The 21,590-nt window shown below is 38.6% G+C and overlaps 1 protein-coding gene across 5 annotated transcripts in view; it reads left to right on the forward strand.

The window, feature by feature from the left end:
• The window catches only part of LOC124553691 (zinc finger protein 708-like), an 89,120-nt gene that overhangs the window by 49,996 nt on the left and 17,534 nt on the right, over nt 1-21,590 (forward strand). For 2 of the 5 annotated variants that reach the window (XM_047127590.1, XM_047127591.1), the window contains exon 4: nt 9,143-9,180. The exons of 2 other annotated variants lie outside the window; for them this stretch is intronic. In XM_047127590.1, coding sequence (XP_046983546.1) covers nt 9,143-9,180 — 38 coding nt within the window. Of the gene's footprint in view, nt 1-2,042; nt 2,059-9,142; nt 9,181-21,590 lie in introns of those variants that run through there. One more of the 5 variants, XM_047127592.1, reaches the window with a different exon arrangement.

Here is a 21,590-nt window from a genome sequence, read left to right on the forward strand (position 1 = left end):
GTTGCCAATTTCACACCATAAGATATCTTTTCTAAATTTTTTTGCAATTTGTTTGGTCTTCTGAAGATGTTACTAGTCGATAAACGACAGCATCATCTGCAAACAACCTAAGACAGCTGATCAGATTGTCTCCCACATCATTTCCATAGATAAGAAACAGCAAATGGCCTATAACACTACCTTGGGGAATGCCAGAAATCACTTCTGTCTTACTAAAGGACTTTCTGTTAATTATTATGAACTGTGACCTCTCTGACAGGAAATCATTAATCCAGTCGCATAACTAAGGCGATATTCCATAAGCACGCAATTTCACTACAGGCCGCTTGGGTGGTACAGTGTCAGAAACCTTTCGAAAATCCAGAAATATAGATTCAATTTGAAATACCTTGTCAATAGCACTCAACATTTCATGTGAGTAAAGAGCTGATCGTGTTTCACAAGAACAATGTTTTCTAAATATGTGTTGACTGTGTGTCAATAGACCATTTTCTTTGATGCAATTCAAAATGTTCAAACAAAATATGTTCAAAAATCCTGCTGCATAGCGATGTTAATGATATGGGCCTGTAATTTAGTGGATTACTCCTACTAACTTTCTTGAATATTGGTGTGACCTGTGGAACTTTTCAGTCTGGATCTGTCATAGAGCAAATGGTTGTATATGATTGTTAAGTATGGAACTACTGCATCAGCATACTCTAAAAGGAACCTAATTGGTATACATCTGGACCAGAAGACTTGCTTTTATTAGGTGTTTTAAGTTCCTTCACTACTCTGAGAATATCCACTTCTACATTACTCATGTAGGCAGCTGTTCTTGATTTGAATTCAGGAATATTTACATCTTCTTTTGTGAAGGCATTTGGGAAGTCTGTGTTTAGTAACTTTACTTTGGCAGCAGTGTCTTTGCAATCTTAGCTATCACGGAGAGAAGGCATTGATTGTGTCTTGCCACTAGCATACTTCACATACGACTAGAATCTCTTTGGATTTTCAGCCAGGTATCGAGACAAAGTTTCATTGTGGAAACTCATTGATCTCACATTGAAGTCTCTGCTAAATTTCGAGCTTCTGTAAAAGATCGCCGATCTTGGGGATTTTGCATCTGTTTAAATTTTGCATGTTTTTTTGTTGTTTCTGCAACCATATTCTGACCCACTTTGTGTACCAAGAAGGATCAGCTCTGTTGTCTGTTAATTTATTTAGTACAAATCTCTCAATTGCTCCAGATCAATTAGTTGCAACAATTATGCATATGATAAGTTGTTGAAAGTCATTTGTCGTGGAAAAACTGGCGACTTTGAACATCATTATGTTTTCCGCAAACAAAGTTGCATTTCACAAATGTTATTAATTGTCTTCATAATGTTTACCACATATAGTTAACGGAAGACGTAGAAACAATATTCCGAAATGAATACATATAGTGTAAGTCAAACGTTCGAATTAGAAGAGACCCCATGAACACAAATTTGCTGTGGCAGGTATGAAATATAGACTCCATTACTCGCTCATTACACTTGAAGGACAGATGTTGAATGGGCCGAAACGAGCCGCTGCATAACAGCATAGTTGCCTGCTAACTTCAAAAGAAGGTAGATGCGGTCCCTAGTGCAACTTATAACATCGTCGAAAATCAGTGCGTACGTGAGAGCTTTGGTACACCCTGTTAAACAAACGGAAGCATGGGATTCGGCAACAGAAAATCACAAAATTTGTTTCCCGGAAAGAGACGGCTACCCAAGACGAAATTTTGGCCGCAGCGGACACATTTCGGATCCAGACGCGAACGTTGATAACTAACTTCGACAAAGATTTCATAATTAATACTGATCAAACAGGTACATAAAGAGCTGTTCACAAATGTCATATGACATGATGATAGAATATGATAATCTGATGTTAAAATAGACAACACAGATTTCATATATTTCTTATATAAACGATATTTTTATATTTTTTTTGTCAGGGTGCCAGTACCGGTCCACGTTCAACAGAACTCTCACTGAAAAAGGGTCAAAGGCTGTCCTGGTAACCCGACACGACATGAACAAGGTGACGCAATCGTATACGGCACAATATTCAATCACGATGTCTGGACGAGTCTTGCCTCTTGTTTTCGTATGCCTCCAAGAGTCTACAGGTATGTTTGGACCCAGAGTACAGAAGACAGTCGACGAGTACACCAAGAAGTATACCAACGTTGTTATTACATCCGCCAAATCCGGTAAACTAACAACGGGTTTTCCATGGACTTCTTGCGTAATGCTTTGCAACCATACGTACAAAGGAAAGAATTTCTCCTTCTGATCGACTCTTGGGGTGGGCAAACGAACCCGGCATTATATGATTAGATGTTCCAGGACGATAAGAAGTTACCAACGTGCACTATAAAAGTCATTCCTCCAAAGTGCACTCCCCTCGTCCAACCGTGTGATGTGTATTTTTACCAGCAGGTAAAAAATTTGATCAAGAGCCTTCAAAATTGTGCTTTTTTAATCGAGCAAAGCCGTGACATCAATTCCAGAGACGATTGTATAAAAATGCAATCCATTGTCCACCACCAATTGCCTTCTCCGATTTTTGCCGATATGATACGATACGCGTGGTATGCATCCAACCTGAGGAACAATTTTTCAGAATGTCAAGCAGGTGTGTTTCCCAAAAGATAATTTAAAAAACAATTGTTCTTGTAAAAATGCACCGTTTATCAGATGTGCTCGATGTCGTGCTGTTTTCTGCTTTCCATGTTTCTATGATAACTATCACTCTGGTTCGTGCAATACTCCAGCTACTTCTGGTCACTAATTGTTAATTACGTGCGAGTGTATACCGAACTTTTCAATAAATTGTATCCACTTGAATATTATTTGTGATATTATGTTTTATTTCAAGTATTATTTTTCCACGACAAATTACTTTCAACAACTTATTATATGCATAATTGTTGCAACTGATTTCCGGGAATTATATATATATATATATATATATATATATATATATATATATATATATATATCTTTGCCACATTACACCTCTGGCCATGAGCTTTTATTATGCGCAGTATGAATCGAATCTGAATTTCACAATTGGCGGCTTCCCCTTGTAAGAGGTTAAGTGTGTTTTCACAACTATCTACTATTTGTGTGGGCTCATGAACTAACTGCTGTGATATAGTTTTCAAGGAATGAGTTTAGCACAATTACAGATGATGTTTCATGCATACCTCTAGAATTATACATGTGTTTTTACCAACATATCAAGAGTAAACTAAAGTCAACACCAACTATGATTGTTTAAGGTTGATACGTATTTTAAATCAAACTCTATTTTTCTTTAAACCTTTCAGCAGTTGTATCATCTGAATTGGGAGGTTGGTGAAAGGATCCAATTATTATTGTATACCGGTTGCCAACAACGACTTCTGCCCATACTCACTCACAGGAACTATCTACTTCAATTTCATGACAAGATAAAGTACTTCTAACAGCAACAGACATGCCACTGCCAACCATGTTTAGACTATCCTTTTGGAGTGCCATTAGGTTGTCCGCAAAAATTTTGACTGAGCTTATCGCTGGCTTTAGTCAGGTTTCAGTGCCTATAACGATTTGAGCATCAGTGCTTTCTATTAGTGCTTGTAGATCTGGTACTTTCCCAACACAGCTACAACATTTTACAACAGTTATACTGATGTATCTACGTTTTTCTTGTGTTTGGCCTGCACCTTTTGTGAGTGAAGCCCTTTTAACATTTTGCGAGACTCTCTAACCTAAGAAACCTCCCAGTCCACACCCCACATCCCCTGCTACCCGTGTAGCCACCTCCTGCATGTAGTGGACTCCTGACCTATTCAGTGGAACCCAAAACTCAACCACCTTATGGCGCAAGTTGAGGTATCTGCAGCCTACATGGTCACAGAACCATCTGAACCTCTGATTCAGACCTTCCACTCCGCTCTGTACCAGAGGTCCACAATCGGTCCTGTTGACTATGCTGCAAATGGTCAGCTCTGCTTTCATCTCGCAAGCAAGACTGGCAGCCTTTATCACTTCTGTTAGTCGCTTAAAACCAGAGAGAATCACTTCTGATCCAAAGTGACACATATCATTGGTATCGACATGAGCTAGCACCTGCAGTTGGCTGCACCCTGTGCTCTTCAGGGCATCCGTAAGGACCTGTTCCACATCTGGAATGACTCCACCTGGTATACACACGGAGTGCACATTGGCTTTCTTCCCATTCTCAGCAGCCATGTCCCTAAGGAGCCTGCCCTATAATGAGCCTAATGTTGGAGCTCCCAACTATCAATAATCCCACCATCGTGATTGCCCAGATCTTGCAGGCTGAGGCATTTGCTCTCAAAAAGTCAGTCGTCAGCATCTGGCTCAGCTACAGTGTCAGCCACAGACAGCACCTGGAATCTGTTTGTCAGACTAACCGGGTAGGCCTTATGTGCAGCCCCCTGGGAAGTCTTTTGCCAACTGCTATGCCCTGGGGGTGACCTCCCACTTGACCACAGGTGAGGGGTCAACCTCAGTGCAAGCAGGAACTGAGCTGGTCACTGGTGAGGACCAATCATAGGACTCAGATGTGAGTTGGATACCAACGGCCGGCCCACGTCAGTGGTGCCCATCTACTGTGTAACTGAAGCCATCACAGCCTGGAGCTGAGAGAGAAGTATCACCAACTCTGTCCACATTTGCACACAGTAATCAGTCTTTGGGCCATTCTCCAGCTTTCCACTGCATATTAAATGTAAAACACAATTGCCTATCTCTCATCACAGTCTGCTTTTCTTTGGAAATACTGTCTGCTCCTACATTTGTTGTTTTTCACATCCTTGATGGCATTTTCAATTTCACTGAATAGAATATCAGGTTCCGTGTCTGTTTTAATACAGATTTTCTCTTCCTTGATGGTATTTCCTTCACAGTACAGTGTTTCACAGTATTGTTTCTGCCTGACTAGTGTCGATTTCTTGTCACTGACGATGTTACCATTTCATCTTCTATATCTCAAGTATGTCTTTTGAACTCTTGAGTAATGGTATTTCTCATCGTGAAGAGTTCATGCATTTCATATAGCTTTTGATGATGCTCTATTTCATTACAAATACTGATGATGTAATGTGTCTTGCAGTTTGGCAGTTTCACTATATTTTCCCATCAAGTAATTAGTATTTTTCATCTGGAGCAGTTTGCATACCATGTTTCTTCATTGTGCTACTCTGTTTGATCAGCAGTAGAGTAGTGTTCAAAATCCAGGAAGTGTATTCTTTTTCCAGATTCTTTGAGGTTATTTTTGTCTGTAACATGTCTTATTTCTTGCCCTATTGATCAGTTTGTTTCATCCACATTTTTGTGGACAGCGTAATATCATCAATGCCATACTCTGCACCAGGATAGGACCAAAATATATCTATGTTGCCCTACCAAAATAAAATCTTTGTGATCTCTGTCCCTATCCCCAGGAGAAATACATGTGTAGTGGCATCATGGATGTTGTTGGAATAGGGTATTACAAATGGATAAGTTGTTATTCACACAAAATTCCACTAACCATTCCCCACGTTCAATCCTCATGCCCAAGCTGTAAAGTCCAACTACATGTCTCATGTATCCAGCACCTATAGTATCACCTATCTTCACATTAAACTCATCCTGGATAACTAATATTTCCTTTTTAGGCATCTTTCTGACAGTAATTCCTAGCAGCTTATAAAACTGTTCAATTTCTATGTTGGAGGAAGCTGCAGTGGGAGCAAAACCTTTAATGATGTTGATATTGCAAGAAGCAGGTTTCATTTTAATTGAAATTGTTCTCTCACAAATGGGCTCTTAATTCATGATAGCATTACTGAGGATCTTAGAAATCACTATAGTGACACTATTTCTATTCACATCCAGAAAAATATATTCTATTCGTAGCTTGAGTCATGAACTGGCCATATGCTTTCCAGAGTGTCTCAGGGAGTCAGAGTATGTATCATGAGGATTCATTTACCTCTCCATGATAGCAAATGTTCCTGTCTATGAGAGATCTTGCACATGCCAGGTTGCAGTCCTTGTAACGATTTCAAGTATGGTTTAGACTGATGTGTGCATTCTCCTCTCACACCCTGAGATATGACTGAGATGGCTTACTCTGGGATCTAATCTAAAATTGAGTATCAGAAGAAAAGAATATACAGCTTAAGTTCTAAAATACATACAAATATCAAGCAGGGTTTAAAGAGGTGCATCCTATGTAGAACAGATCATTGATATTGTCATGGGAAGATGACGGGCAATTTTCCAATGCCTTCCATCTTTTCTAATTTCTCCTCAAATCTCAAACAAGTCAGAAATTTCTGCCACAAGTTCTATTCTAGATTCTGTATTTGTTAGTATATCCTTTAAGAGCTTCTGTGTGTTTTATAATATTCCAGATGCTTCAAGAATTTTTAATGAGATTAGTCTTTATTTACTGTCAACAGCCTTTTGAAAATTTACAAATGTTCACCTGTATTCTTTAGCTCTTCTAATCCTTTGTGATATTATCAACTTCAGATTATTGATTTGTTCTACATAGGATGTAGTTCTTTAAATCCTGCCTGATATTCATATGTTTTAGAATTTAAGCTGTATATTCTTTTCTTCTGATACTTTGAAATTCTTGGTGAAAGTCAGAATAGTATTTTCTTTTCTTTTGGAGTTTGGGATATATCTTGGATTACTTCAGGTTTGTTAAATTCTAGTATGCTCCTTGGCCCCTCAAACTTTGTGTCATACCAAGTTTACCTTCTTCATTCCTAAAATACAGATCCTTTGCTGAAATTTTCTTCATTTCTTGTTATGTAATTGATAAAAGTTCCTGTTTCTTTTGTCCATTGAAGTACTGATTAATCACATGTAATTGCTCTGTCTCATACTTTGCCTTAGCATTTCTGAAAATCTGTTTCCTCTTTGATGCTATAGTCCACAAATTCTTGTGTGTTGTTGTTAGGTTATCAGTTTTCCAGGCCTGTAGTCCTTTCAACTCCATCATCACACTCCAGTGTCCACCATGGATGTTTTCTCATTCTTTTCTCTGGGATAGCTTTGTCTGCTGCACAGGCTAGTTCCTTTCTTATTTCCCCTAGTTTCCAGGCACTTGAGGAATTCGGTATCTCTTTGATGCCCAACGTGTCTTTGAATCTTTTTGGAATATGCTCTTCATTTATTCTGGACTGGAAATTTTACTTTCATCATTGAAAGATACTGTTCAGTTTCTACATGGATCCCTTTCTGAATCTTCTTTATTGTCTTGGACTCAGCTCTGTTCTAGCCACATGATCTACCTGAAATTTTTGTCATGGTGTTGGGTGATCTCCCATGTTTTTTCAGCTAATTTTTGAATTTTGTTGACTTTATTTTCATATGATGATTTTCATAGCTGTAGAACTGTCTTTCCCATTTGTATTTTTTTGTGTGTATGTGTATGTGCGTGTGTCAGGGGGGAATGAATGATAGGATAGCTGCTAACAATGTATGTTCTCTGTAACTTTGTTCAGTTCATATCCACATTGTTTTCATAAGTTCTGCTTTGTCTACATTGCTTTTGTTAACTGATTAATTGGCACATGTGTGCTAATTATTTTGTACCTCTTACTGACACGTTGAATTGTGAGGGGAGAATCTTTCTGAAGGTGACAAAAAATTCTCTACCAAAGGTAGGAAAGATTTGTAAATTATGAATGCAAGTGTGGCATCATTTTTTATTTTTATTTATGCCCAAAGTCATGCAAGAATTTAAAAATGAAAACATCTTGGCCCTGGACTGTTATTAAATGTATTTGTTCACAGTTGTGATTTCAACTGTGTCATTTTCAATTTATAACACACTGAAGTGTTTACATATTTCATATATACAAAAAGACAAGAGTTTGCTTTGTCTGTTTACCTATATTAGAACATGATGTAGCACTCTATACAATAATGTCTGTCGAATCCGTCATACTGGACTCTTTAATTTCCACTGTTCCTGCATCAAGTGCGACATTTATAGACTTTGAGTGAGTTCTCACTTGAGAATGGCATAATAGACAAATTTTCAGTTGTTAATAAATACATATAACAACAGTTCAGGCAGAAAATATTTTCCTTTCTGTTTTTTTTTACCAGTTTCAACATGAGAATCTCGCAATAAAATCCTTGCATTTTCTCTGGAACTTTGACCAACTCATGTCCACATTGTTTTCAAAACTGTTCTGTTTTGTCTACATTGCTACCATTATCCTGATTAATTGGTACACATGTGCTAATTATTGTGTACCTCTTATTTACCCATTGAATTGTGAGGGGAGAATCTTCCTGAAGATGACGACAAATTTGTTACCGAAGATTGTGTAAATCTGTTAATTATGAGTGTAGTGCCTAGCTGTGGCACCATTTTTACGATTTTATTTCCTGTTTTCCCCTTGAAGAGTCTACAATTATATGGATGTGATATTTCTTCACAGGGTATTTCTTCTGTGTAAGTCTCTAATTTTGTGATGTCATTAATTTGTAGTAAATGGGCATTATGCCAATAGTTTATTTGCCAACATTTATTTGTATTTTGTGTATTTGATGTGTCAACCCCATACTTCATTTAGGGTTTGAATATTGTGGTTGTTGGTATTAGAGGACACTCTGACCCTCCTCCTCATGCTGATTTTGGTTCTGTAGACTATAAAGGCCCAAATGCATCACTTGTGATGATGAATTCACCTTCCCGAGACCTAAAATTTATAATGAAGAGTGCAAAAAACGTTTGTGCAAGACAAATGCGTAGGACAGATATAAGATTTTTCTGACCACCTATATTTCATTTAATTATTTAATTTATTTGTATATTTTTTGAAGTGTCAAGTAGGAAGTATGCAAACAACTAAACCTACAGCTTTAATAGTTACCTATAGTACTTAAAACAAAATGGTGAAATGAAGTGTGAATTTTTACATATATTATAATCTGTTCCAATAACCACTATGATTTATGTGGCATTTCTTCTCTATTTCTGTTTGTAAACATTGCAAACAATGTCTTTTGGAACAATCAGTGGTTTTTTTATAGAATTTTATTTATTTAATGATCCATTGCATGTAAATCACTGGTAATTTCTTTAAATATTTTAGGTGGTAACATCAACAAGATATGCATTCAACAGTAGAAGGTATGTTTCAATTATTCACTGCAGAATTTTGTGAGTAGTATAAATTTTTATTTGCTCCATGTGAAAGTATTTGAAGTATAAAACATTTCATAACTGATGATTATTATTATCAATAAGCAACAATATTCCAAGGCAGTATGGTCAGTAACCCACTCTTTACAACAGCTGTTATGTTGTTCTGTCTCTTAATGAAAGGAGTGAGCTTCTAATAATCATGCAGGAAACTGAAAATGCAGGTGGAATGTCAGCAATTATATTGTGCTTACTGGAACATCATGTGGAAATCACTGAAATTCCACAGATTCATCTTCTTGTATACATACCACTATAGAACCAATAAGAGGAAAGACTAGATATACAGGGTGAGTCACTAACTATTGCCACCAATAATAACTCTGAAAGTATGATAGGACATGAAAAGTTTATGGGACAAAAGTTGCATGGGACAATGGGGGCTATAATAAGACGTTGGTTTTCTGTTCCTAGGATGGGTCACTTCAGAGATATGAGGATCAACCTTTTTCAAATTTTTTTTATTTGGCACTTATTTTCTGATAGCAGCTGTCAAGACAAATCCAGTAATGTGTAACAGTAAGGTCTTTGAAGGTCACAAAGGTGGCATGAATGTCCATTTACAGCTGTTCGAAGTGATGACCATTGGTATCAGTGCAGTGCTCCAATCTTCTTATCATGGACTGAGTGGTATTCCTTATCACATCGGCACTTATCGAAGCAAATGCTCTGACAATTCTCTCGAATATCTTCAAGTGTAGTTGGAACGTCTTTATAAACAATGTCTTTTACGAATCCCCACAAGAAAAAAATCCAGAGGCGTCAAGTTGAACAAACGAACCAGTCATGACACATCTCCATGTCCAATCCAACGATTTGGGAATTGTCTCTACAACTCATTTCTAGCACATCAGCTGGACACCCATCGTGTTGATACCACATTCTGTTCCTTGTTCCTAAAGGTATTTCTTCCAATAATAGACCTACCATATTTGCTCAAATCTAAGCCACACTCGAATCTAAGCCACAACTGAAAAATGAGACTCGAAATCAAGGAAAAAAATTTGCCTGAATCGAAGCTACACCTGTAATTTGAGACTCGAAATTCAAGGGGAGAGAAAAGTTTTAGACCACACCTCCAAATTGAAACAAAGTTGGTCCATTGTAACATGACACAATTTAGGTCGAATGGATGTAGATAAACCTACAGCAGTTTGGTTCGAGTCGTAAGCTGAACAGTTAAGATTTACCAAGTAGCCATTGCTATGTGTCAGGTGCTCCGTCCGTATTTATAAGGGTACCCTTCCTTTTTCATGTGCTTCGTCTGGTTTGAATTGATTGCTTATTGTGCTTTGATATGATAAGTGCTGTTCTCTTTGTTATAGATGTTCACGTCACTCTTAAGCTGAAAAATGCAGTATTGTACTGTGTCATGCATTGTTTGTCGCATTCTGATAATGAGTGTTTACGACCTTTAGCTGCTCGTGGCATGGCTCGCTTTTGTGCACGCTACCACCGCTTACAATAAAAAAGAGAGGAATTGTCTCATAAGTGAAACAATGCCAAGAGACTGCTATTTGTTGTTACTTACACTGCTGCTTTCATTGATAAGGATCAACAAGAACCAAATAATGTACTGCGTATGGTAGAAGATGTTCTGAATGAGAGTTTAGTGAAAATTTTTCTCTGTTTGAAAATCTTTGCAGACGCCTCTTTAGTACATTATATTCTGCACAGAAATTAGTCATCCTCAATTTAAAAATCTGGTCAGTTGCCGCACTTCATTTCTGACTGTATCACTATTCAGCATAAGAATAATACGAATATAAACATGACACGATATGTATATTCTTCCGTGTTTGCTGTTGTCTCACTCTAGTTTCGTAGTTTATTAGGCAGACAAGATTTAAATGAGATAGCAGCAAACACAAAAGAATACACAGCATAATGTTTACATTCTTCTACATTTTATTTTAACTTATTTGCTGACACAGAGGTTTTGGTGCCAGTATTTATCTTTGTGCCTGAAAAGCATGCATATTCGATGGCAGAAGTTAGTTGTGGTGGCACCTACCAACATTTTTCAGAACTTCCACTTACTTTGCACTCGATTCTAAGCTGCAGGCAGTTTTTGGATTACAAAAACCAGAAAAAAAGTGCATCTTAGATTTGAGTAAATACGGGAATGTTTCTTGCAGGAATGTGGTGTACTTCCTATCATTAAGATTTCCTTCAATGAAATAGGGCCTATAATTCTGTCTTCTAGAATCCCACACCATACATTCACTGACCACAGTTTTTGATGTGCAATTTGCCGCAGCCAACATGGATTTTCAGTTTCCCAATAATGTATGTTATGCAAATTAATATTTCCACAGTTCATGAATGTAGCCTCATCAGTAAATAAAATGAAATTAGTAAATGTGTCATACCTATGAATCTGAGGTTCAACATAAGTAAATCATAAAGTATCAGTACTATTTGTAGAAAAAAATCTACATATATGAATTCTAAATTCAACACATTGATCTGCTAGAATAGTAAGTAATTAATATTAATCAATAACATCAGCAGAATTCAGTGTGACACATACAGTCCTTCCAGTTAATTCTTGGTGGAGACTGATATGGTGAGTATGGTGTTTATGGCGATGCAGAACGTGAAGAACATTACCCTGACTTATGCCAGATTCCCTTGTGATTTGATGCGAACTAACACAAGGATCTCGAACCACAGTGGCAAGAGTACCAATTTTCGTTTCCTCATTAGTAACTTTCCTTTGCCGGATATGTTTCCCATGCATTAAAGATCCAGTTGTTCTCAATTTATCATACACATATCTAAATGTACGCCGTGTTGGGTGAGTACATTGTGGGTATCTTTTAGCGTGCAAGTCTGTAGCTCTCAATGAATTTCATAGGCATTCTCCATAAATGAGAAGCATATCGACTTGTTCTTCGAAGGAATACACCGTTCATATTCACTTGATTTGGCGATGCTAATCTTACCGTTCCTATTAGTGTTGTATTGCAAAGCTGTTGAATGGTGTTTACATGTCAAGTGCACATTAGATGGATAGGCCATATTTGGCACATATTTACTATTTGCATGATATATGAGAGAGAATTGTTGGAGTGTGTACTTTGATAAGTGCCGAAGTGGTAAGGAATACCACTGAATCCATGATAAGAAGATTGCAGCACTGCATTGATACCAATGGTCATCACTTTGAACAGATTCTGTAAGAGTACGTTAATGCCACCTTTTGGACCTTCATTGGCCTTCAGAGACCTTACTGTTACACATCATTGGTTTCGTCTCGATAGCCGCTACCAGAAAATAAGTACCAAACTATAGCATCCCATTTAAAAAAACAAAAGTTGATCTTCATATCTCTGATGTGACCCCACCTAGCAACAAAAAACTGTCACATTATGGCCCCTGTTGTCCCATGCAACTTGACCCACAAACATTTCAGCTACTGTCATAGTTTTGAAGTTATTCTAGGTGGCAATGGTCAGTGACTCACCCTGTAGATCCAAAAATTGAAGTCCCAACCCCATCAAAGTAATTAATATGGCATTGAACAGCTCTTTGAATGCTGTGACACAGTAATAAAGTAGTCAATATGCAGTTTTATACTACGATCAGTTTACAGGCAACCTTCAAGAAGTGTCTTAAGTTCTGTAAAACAGCTGGAGACATTTTAGTAAGCTTATGAAGACTTTCATTGGTGTATCACTATTTGTAGAGTCCTTATTAGTCATTTTCTGCCAGATAGTATGAGCCAAGGACACCTGAAGTGCTTAATGTCCAGTTTTAAAAACCTGCCACAGAAAAATTCTCTGGCAGTAGTATGGACATTAAGCAAGAGCCATTGATAATTTGTTTTGGGATCCAATGATCTTCATTGATTTAGTAGCAAAACCAATGGCTAATCTGACCATGCTGTTCAAATGTATATTGATTAACTTAGCTCATATGAAGCTATACTTAGGCTCGTCACAGAAATATGCATGGCTGTGTTGTCAGTTGCTGAGACAGTATGTAGGCAGAAGATGCAAGAGTGACAAGGAGAGCCGGAGAGGTACTTGTACTGCCCAGGAGTGGCAGCACAGGGGCCCTGCACCAAAGTTGAACAGCTCTTAGATAGGAAGGCCGATTCTTCATTTTTGGAAGATCAGCCCAGCCCTCATCTTCACTTGGTCATCATTGTGAATGGCAATAATGCAGCTCACATAACTGCAGTTCCCTTTGCAGCTGGATGGTTTTGGGCTCGTAATGGTGCACTCCACGGCAGTGCTGGGTATAGATAATTTGTCATACTCACCAGGGCAGTAAAGCCGATCTTCCATTGGTACCCGTGATGTCGATGGAGTGGCCAAACTCAGAAAGTGAGTGTAAGAAAGGTGAGGGTTGGTTTTCTAGCAGTTGATGACGTGATTTCCTCCATATTGGTGATTGAATGTGCTCTTGTTTCTTGAGCCTTTCAGCATTCTTGTCTCGCCCAAAGTTTAACTTCAGTGTGTTCCTTTGTGCAAAGTTTGCAGCCTGAAAGGCATTCTTGTGTCAATCCCAGGTGAAGTTACTAATCTTAACCCTGTTATGGAAGAGTGTTGTGTCTGCTCTGCACTGATGTCCAAGTGCTGAAATAGGTTTTTCTGACTTTTCTCTCTCACACCAAGGGCCAATAAGGTCCCTGTTTCTACTGTAGCTCTTTGCACCACAATTGTGTACTCAGTGGAAATGTTCCACTTAGCATTGTTGCATTTGATGTCAGCAAAATTTTATTCCTGTACTTCATTACTGTCCTGCTGTGCAATGGATCAGTCACAGCAATTAGAGGGAATTACACGATAAATGTTGTGAATAAGTTTGTAAGCAGATAGCATGGGTGGAAATAAATTTTTTTTAGCCATGCTCCTAATCTTATATTCTCCTAATAAAGCATAAAACTAAGAGAAATAAGGGTAAGGGACAAATAACTTCTGAGATTTAGTTATATTGCTCTAGGAAGAGGGAGCTGTATCTATTCTATGATTTTATTTTTATGTTACAGCGAAGAACCTTGCTATACTGCTTGCAGTACACCTTCTAATCTGTATTAGAATAGTCCTCTGTATTGTCTAAAGCTCACCCTTCCAGGCACAGGATATTTTGATACCAGTGTTAGCTGCCCTTTCTCTCAGCTTGAACTGCAATTACCACTGATATCTTGTAAAGGAAGACTGGGTCATGATGTTGCAAAAATATTATAAGGGATAAATAATTTCTCAGTCATTGTCTGCATCCCTAGTAACAATTTTCCATTCTTCATCCACTAAATTGTCTCAGGTTAGTGTAGCTTCCATATCTACAACTACATTCACATCCATTCCCTGCAAACCATTGTGATGTGAAAGTTTGATGTCCAGCACTGGACCCATGCAGTATGTGGCCCACACACTTGTACAGTATTCTACCACATGGCATGTGAGTGTTCTGTAAGCATTTTCTTTGTGGCCTGAGCGGATTTCCCCAGTATCCTAGCAATGGAGCAAAGTCTGCCACCTGCTTTACCTATAACTGTTCAGTGTACTTATTCTCTTTTATATTTCCACATATTGCTGCACTCAATTACAGTCTTCTTCAAAATTAAACAAAATACTACTCAATACATTCATTCAGTCTCTTCATCTGTAGAGCTAGTAGATATATATGTACACTACTCTGGATGGTCTTAGTTTCATGTCTTTTATGGCTATAGCAGTGCATCACTGTACTGTTAACAACAGCTTACCCACATTTCTGTATTCATATTTAGTTTTAGTCCTATTGCCCCGTTACCCAATATCATCTTGTGTTGATAATCCTGTACTTAACAAACCAGAAGTTCTGTTGTTTGCCCCACTACTTTTTAGTAATTCACACCATATCCAGCCTCACCCTATACACCTCTTTTTATGTTCTCTGACCCATATACTCAGTTAAGAAATTTAAGATTACACACTTTGACGTGTAGTCATGTTTGTTTCTTTTTCCAGATGATGACATTCTCCAGAGTAGCCCTTGCTCAAAGATTTGAGTGGGAACTATTTTACTTCCAGAATATTTTATCCAAAATGTTCCCGTCATTATTAACCTATATAGTGGAGCTACCTCTCGGGAAGTACACTAGCTGTAGTTTCCCCTTGTTTCTAGCTGTTCAGAGCACTAGTATAGCAAGGCCATGTTGCCTAATGGCACAGGCCTTGCTGTTCCAACAGTGGAAAAGGCTGCTAGCCATCTTCAGTAGCCATACATGAGTGTGCTCTATTCTCACTTATCCCTATTGCACTATGCTATGGCTATATAATTGACGCATGCATGCCATCCTACTTCGACAAGGTCAATGATTCATGTGGGAAGAAAGGTTGTCATGCAACTGAAATGTGAAATAACTTGACCATGTGATGGTCACAGAATTTGAAAAAGTAATATTTTGCCATGGAGATAGTAACTGAAGTTTTAATTGTACACTAATCTCAAATCATTCTCTACTTTAGTAAATTTGTGGTTTCTTGTAAGTCATTTCTCAGAACTTGTGTAGCTATTGAAGGATGAGTGGTAGAAGTCAAAAATGAGGAAACTGTGATTACCAAAATTGGTAAGCTGAAAATATCAGTGATATTGATATTAATCAGCAGTTCATAATTGCTATCAGAAAATGAAACCTATCACTTAATTTGCCCAAATAAGAATAGTTGATGAGCTGTTTCATGTCTGTGTTGTGGGGCTTCACTCTGTCATTTAGGGAACAAGAAACCTATGGAAAATAAACATGGAGGGAGAACATCGTATTATATGCTCCTGATTTTTCTTAATTGTTGCAATAATTATGCTGCTGGGGGCTATGACTATCCACCCTTGGAGGAGGATATACACTGTCATTCATTTCTGTTAGGAAAAGACAATTCAGAAGACACATTTTGGTACATGCAGTAGTGAAGCTTTCATTACAGATGTCTTCAGGAACACGTCCAACGATGATCTGTCAATAGGTTCCCATTCCTATCAGATTTGGGAGGTGAGACAGCAGATATGGCTACTGCTTAACATTCTTCTCTTTCCCAGCATGCAAAGACTGAAAATACTTCAAACCCAAACACACCACCATGATCACTAGAGGAAATCGTGCATCATTATCAAAGTAATGGGACTTGAGGGTTTCAGAACATTAGATGCAACTTCCCTATCCTGTGATTCGCATGTGGACACTGCCAACTAGTTCCAAATATTGATAGTTTCATGATGGAACCATGTTGCTGACTCTCCTTTGTGAGACTGACACAAAAGCAAGTCCTTGGTGAAGTTACTCCTATACTGTACTGCAATGGAACATTCATGGCTTGAGAATACATGTAGGATAACTGTAACTTTTCATTCATAGAAGATAACTGTATTTCAAGTGTGAGTGTGTGTGTGTGTGTGTATGTGTGTGTGTCTGTGCACCTTGTACTTAATACTCCTGTGAAGTCAGAGCAGAGTCTCTAATTGGTTGAATGGACAGTGTACGTGACTGGTTGCACATAGGTGTATGTGAGGGGTAATGTCGTCAGATACCAACTGTCTGAATATTTATGACATTTACTCAGTGGCAACAATATATACTGTTTTGATTACCATGCCAAGATCCTTTTTATGAGAAACATTGCTGACACTTTTATAAAAGTTTGACAACTGTATATTTTTTAGGAGGTATTAATGTTAGTATTATACAGCATCTTCAGGGATCAGGCTGTGGAAAGCTTGAGCTCATGAAAAGAACTGTTTTCCAAATCCCAAGTGGTAGCATTTACTTTGGGCTGGTAACTTCATTTCCTCCACCTAATCCCTTATCCTACTTCCGTAGACCAGTACCCGCCACCCAGGGGCTTATTGTGTATAACTTAAATACAAAATGAATTTGCTGATGTGGATACCATGTGGAGCTAACTGGGCAATATTTCACCATCAGCCAATTTTCAAATTTGTTTGTAGTGCCCCAGACAGGGGTACATTTCAAGGGAGATTCACCTCACTGCATGTGCAGTTGTCCAGTAGTGGAACTAAGTGTAACAGTCAACACAAGGCATCTTGTGCAGTACTTGGTGACAATTCCATTGTTGATCTACAGAGAACATCAGATTGTTTTGCTTCAAGAGAACACTTGTATTGTTGTGAACTTGGGGTAGCTCCAGAGAGACGAAATTGATACATGAGCAGTTCTTGCTTGTCAGAATAGTTTAGGGTCTTGGTAGGGTCTGTAGATGGTTTGGGAGACAGTTCAGCTGTGTGGAAAGCTTCATGCAAACAAGCAGGTATACACAGTCCTTTGTTCAGTCATTCATCTTGGTTTCTCCATGTAGATAAAAAAGTTTCTAACTATTCCATCCAGCTTGTATAGTCACTGAAGTGCATTTTCTTCACCAAGTAATATTCTGGGCTGAGCAGGATGCATAGTAGTGGCCAGTGGCACAGACAGGGAGCTGCTTTCACAAAGGAACAATGACATGACACAATGACTCAGCAATGGTACAAACACTGCACATGGCTCAACTGCAGTGCCAAGCAGACAGTGGGTGATGTTGGCCAGTGTAGTGGAAGGTCATGGTGCTGCCCAGAATCTGACTTCGAACTGTTAACTGGACTCGCAATGATGAGTGATTGAAAGCAGGTGGTGGCTGGAGTGCTGTTGGCATTCCGGACTGGGCCTATGGGCAGAGGTCCCTCTTTTGTGGCCTGGTTGTTGCAGAGTTATGGTAATGGCGCAGATAGATAGACTGGGTGCTAATTCCCAGCTGGCTGAACGATGGCGAACTGGTACTGTCTTCAGTCTCCGATTGTTGTAGAATGCACAAGGTTAGTGCGTCACACTTAATTATCTAGTGAAGACAGTGACCAGCTGCTGTAATAGGCAGTGGGTTGAGCCACAGTTTTTCCTGGTTACTGATCCATTTTTTTCATACGGATGGCAGTGATGCGGAAGTTGTAGTTGCCCACTCATTTCGAGGGGCACCTGGCCGATTCCATTATGTGGTCTTATTGCAGTTCCAGGCTCAGATTTATGCTTAAAATTTTATCCAGTTACAGTCTCCTCCCTTCTGCAAAGAAAATTCTCCCATGAATTGTCTGCAATATACTCTTGATTATTTACAATTATTTGTGGTTCATACTTCCACATCATTGTGGCATTACATTGCCTGATACCACTAGCACTTATCTATAGTTTCTCTCAACCACTGGGTCCATATGTTCCCATTTGCACACTTATTACTTCATTTCAATTTTAGTTTACAAGTGTAACTTCAAAAATAACAACAACACAGGACAGTCTTGTCACAGAGGCTTTCACCACATTTCACACTTTAACAACTTTTAAAACATTTTCATTAATACTTTGATAGAGGTTATAAGAAATAAATCTGTTGCAAGCATTACCAATTAGTGGACCAAAACCTGTTGTCTATTCTAGTGCAGCAAACCAATAACAAAATGAGACCAAGAAAACAAAACAAAGTGTGTAACAACCATAAGATGAATTTTAAAAAAATCTGAAACTGGCCATTGTGTGATTCAAGTAAACCTTGTTAACCATAGTAGTGTCTGGTTGCTGTTTCAGTTATAAATCTTATTTGACAGAGTTATGGACGACACATCTCGCATCCGTGTGGTATCTCAATGCTTTGGCTGCCTTGAGGCAATGCCGCATGATGTGAAGACATTGAAAACTAATCAGATAATACTGTTGTGACTCTAATCTATTTCTAATTCATCAACACTGTATCATGGCTTAAACCTATTCTAAAACCCTATCTTAACAAACTAAGTACATGCTAACTATTTTCATTGAGCCTGAAATTCTTCAGATTGTATCTTCTAATATTCTTCGCTTGGCCATTACCTTAAATCCTACATTATACCTATCTGTAATTGCTGATTTACACATTAGGAATCATTCTTGCTCATCCTAAAACATTTGCCCTGTAGAATTCTTTAATTGATGCAAAAATCCTTAAGCTTCTTCTGACTTATCCTTACGAAATTTTTGGGATACTGAAGGTTTCCCATTCCTGAGTCAGGCACATTCTGTATGCTGAGTGGAGTGATACCTTTTTTGATGGGAAATCTAACATACTACAGGATGTGACTTGGTGCAGGCAGCTGAGTGCCTAGGTAAATTGCACTGGGTGCACATTTCTGGAGTTCAAGTTTTGGCTGTCAGTCTCGTGGCGAATACTACATTTTTATCTAACCCTGGCAATAATGGGGAAAAAATAATGAAAGTTCAAACCAAAGGATGTAAGGAATTACATGAGTGATCTAGCAGTCTCCAAACCATTTCAGTTCTGACACCTAATATAACAGGTACACCAAAATCGTCCCTGTTTGGTGCTCAAATGTAGCAAACCAGGAACATGTGGTGTAGCTGGGGCAATCTGGAGTAAAGTGTAATTATTGCTTGATGAGATGGGTAGAAGTCTTCCTGTCGGCATAGTAAGGTTTGTAGATGATTGGGAAGACGGGTGACACATGTAGGAAAGCTGCAGACAAGCCAATGGGGGACATACACACAGTCCTTTATTCAGTTATTCAACTTGATTCCTGTCTTCTCAAAAGTCAAATACACCTCATGTCTCTTGATTATTCAACCTGATTAGTACAGTCTTTGAAGTGCATTTTTTTCTTAAAGTAATATTCTATGCTGAGCAGGAGGCATAGCAATGGCCAGTGGTGCAGACAGGAAGCTGTTACACAGAGAAATGTTGACTTGGCATACTGACTCAGCGATGGTCCAGACACAACACATGGCTTAGCTGTGGCATGAAGCAGGCAGTGGGTGTCAGTTAGCATAGCAGAAGGTCATTTTGTTTCTCAGAATCTTACGCTGGACTGGTGGCTGGATTTCCGACGGTGGGTGATCTCAAGGCAGTGACATCTGGAGCCATGTTGGCTGCCTGGGCTGGGCAGTGTGTCCACTTTCACAGCTTGCTGGTGGAAGAGTTACAGCGACAGTGCGGATAGACACAGACTGGGTGTCACTTATTGCTCAGCTGCTGGCTGAACGATGACAAGCTGATACGGATGTGATTAAAGGCTGCTTCCATGCTTTGGCAGTTGTGGATGGTGCGACAATGTGTCATGCTGAATTATCTGGAGTGAATATAATGACCTTCTATTGTACTTGGCAGTGGGTAGAGTTGCAGGTCTTCCTGGTTACCAGCCTGGTTTTGTCACATGGACAGCAATGGTATGGAAATTGTATATGTTCACTGAATTTGAGGATTGCTGACCATCACCTGACTGACACCAGCATGTAACCTGATTGCAGTTCTGGGCTCTGATTTCTGCTTCAAGTTCACCTGCAGTTTTACCACATTAGAGTATGGGAAACATTTAGCCGTGAATGCATTCCACAGAATTTTTTTCTATTGTTTAGCAAGATCACTAAAGATGCAGTAAATAACCAGGAGGAGATAGCTTACCAAAATTTTTATGAGGTAGGGATGACTCCTAACACTGCACGGGGGAGGGGGGGGGGGGAGAATCTCAAAGAAAGGGAAAAAAACAACGCTATGAAAAGCCTAGATGTTGCTTTTTATTTTCAGGGGGTGCTAATTAGGATATCAGTTACAAAACTGTTACATTAGCAAGTACCCTTTCTTTGTGTTGGGTTTGGTTTCTGTGTTCCAAAAAATCAAATATACCTCATGACCTGTGGAAATGACCATGACAAGTCTAATCATGTTAGAGAAACTAAACAATGACACAAAAATCTATTTTTTTTTACTTAAGAGCTGACTGTCAAGAGACGTTTGTGCTTATGGAAGGAAGCAATTTTGTTTCCTCTTCATAGTAGTTTCCATGATGAGGCCCTCACCAACTGAAAGGAAAATAACATGAAAAGTTTGGTCTGCATACCTTGGCTATAAATCTAAGAAACTGTTTACTGACTTCTTGCAGGACTCAAAAGTACCTCTCCAACCTGAACAATTTAACTGCTGGAATACTCTGACATCTCCTGTGCTGATAATACCTCAGAGAACTGTATGAGTTATTGTGGTGCTCTTTACTAATTGTATTGTGAAAACAGGTGTCTTTTGAATCACCTTTAACATGAGAGATGAGAGTTTCTTCTAGTTTATAAAATGTTGAAATAACTTACAGCAGTGCAAGCAGGTGACATCATTAATGACTGCTGATATTTCAGCAGAAGCATATCTTGCCATTTTCAGGGTATAACTGCAGTAAGTAAGTGTTGGGCAAGGAAATTTAAAACTGCAGTTCACAGATAAACTCTGGGAAGATAACACAAAGCAAAGATGAGTGACATCTGTAGTTATAAATAGTGAAATTAATAATCAGTGGGTGATGTAGAATTAATTCCATTGTTCTGTTTT

The sequence above is a fragment of the Schistocerca americana genome, chromosome 11 (assembly GCF_021461395.2).
Source record: "Schistocerca americana isolate TAMUIC-IGC-003095 chromosome 11, iqSchAmer2.1, whole genome shotgun sequence".
NCBI classification, from domain to species: Eukaryota; Metazoa; Arthropoda; class Insecta; order Orthoptera; family Acrididae; genus Schistocerca; species Schistocerca americana.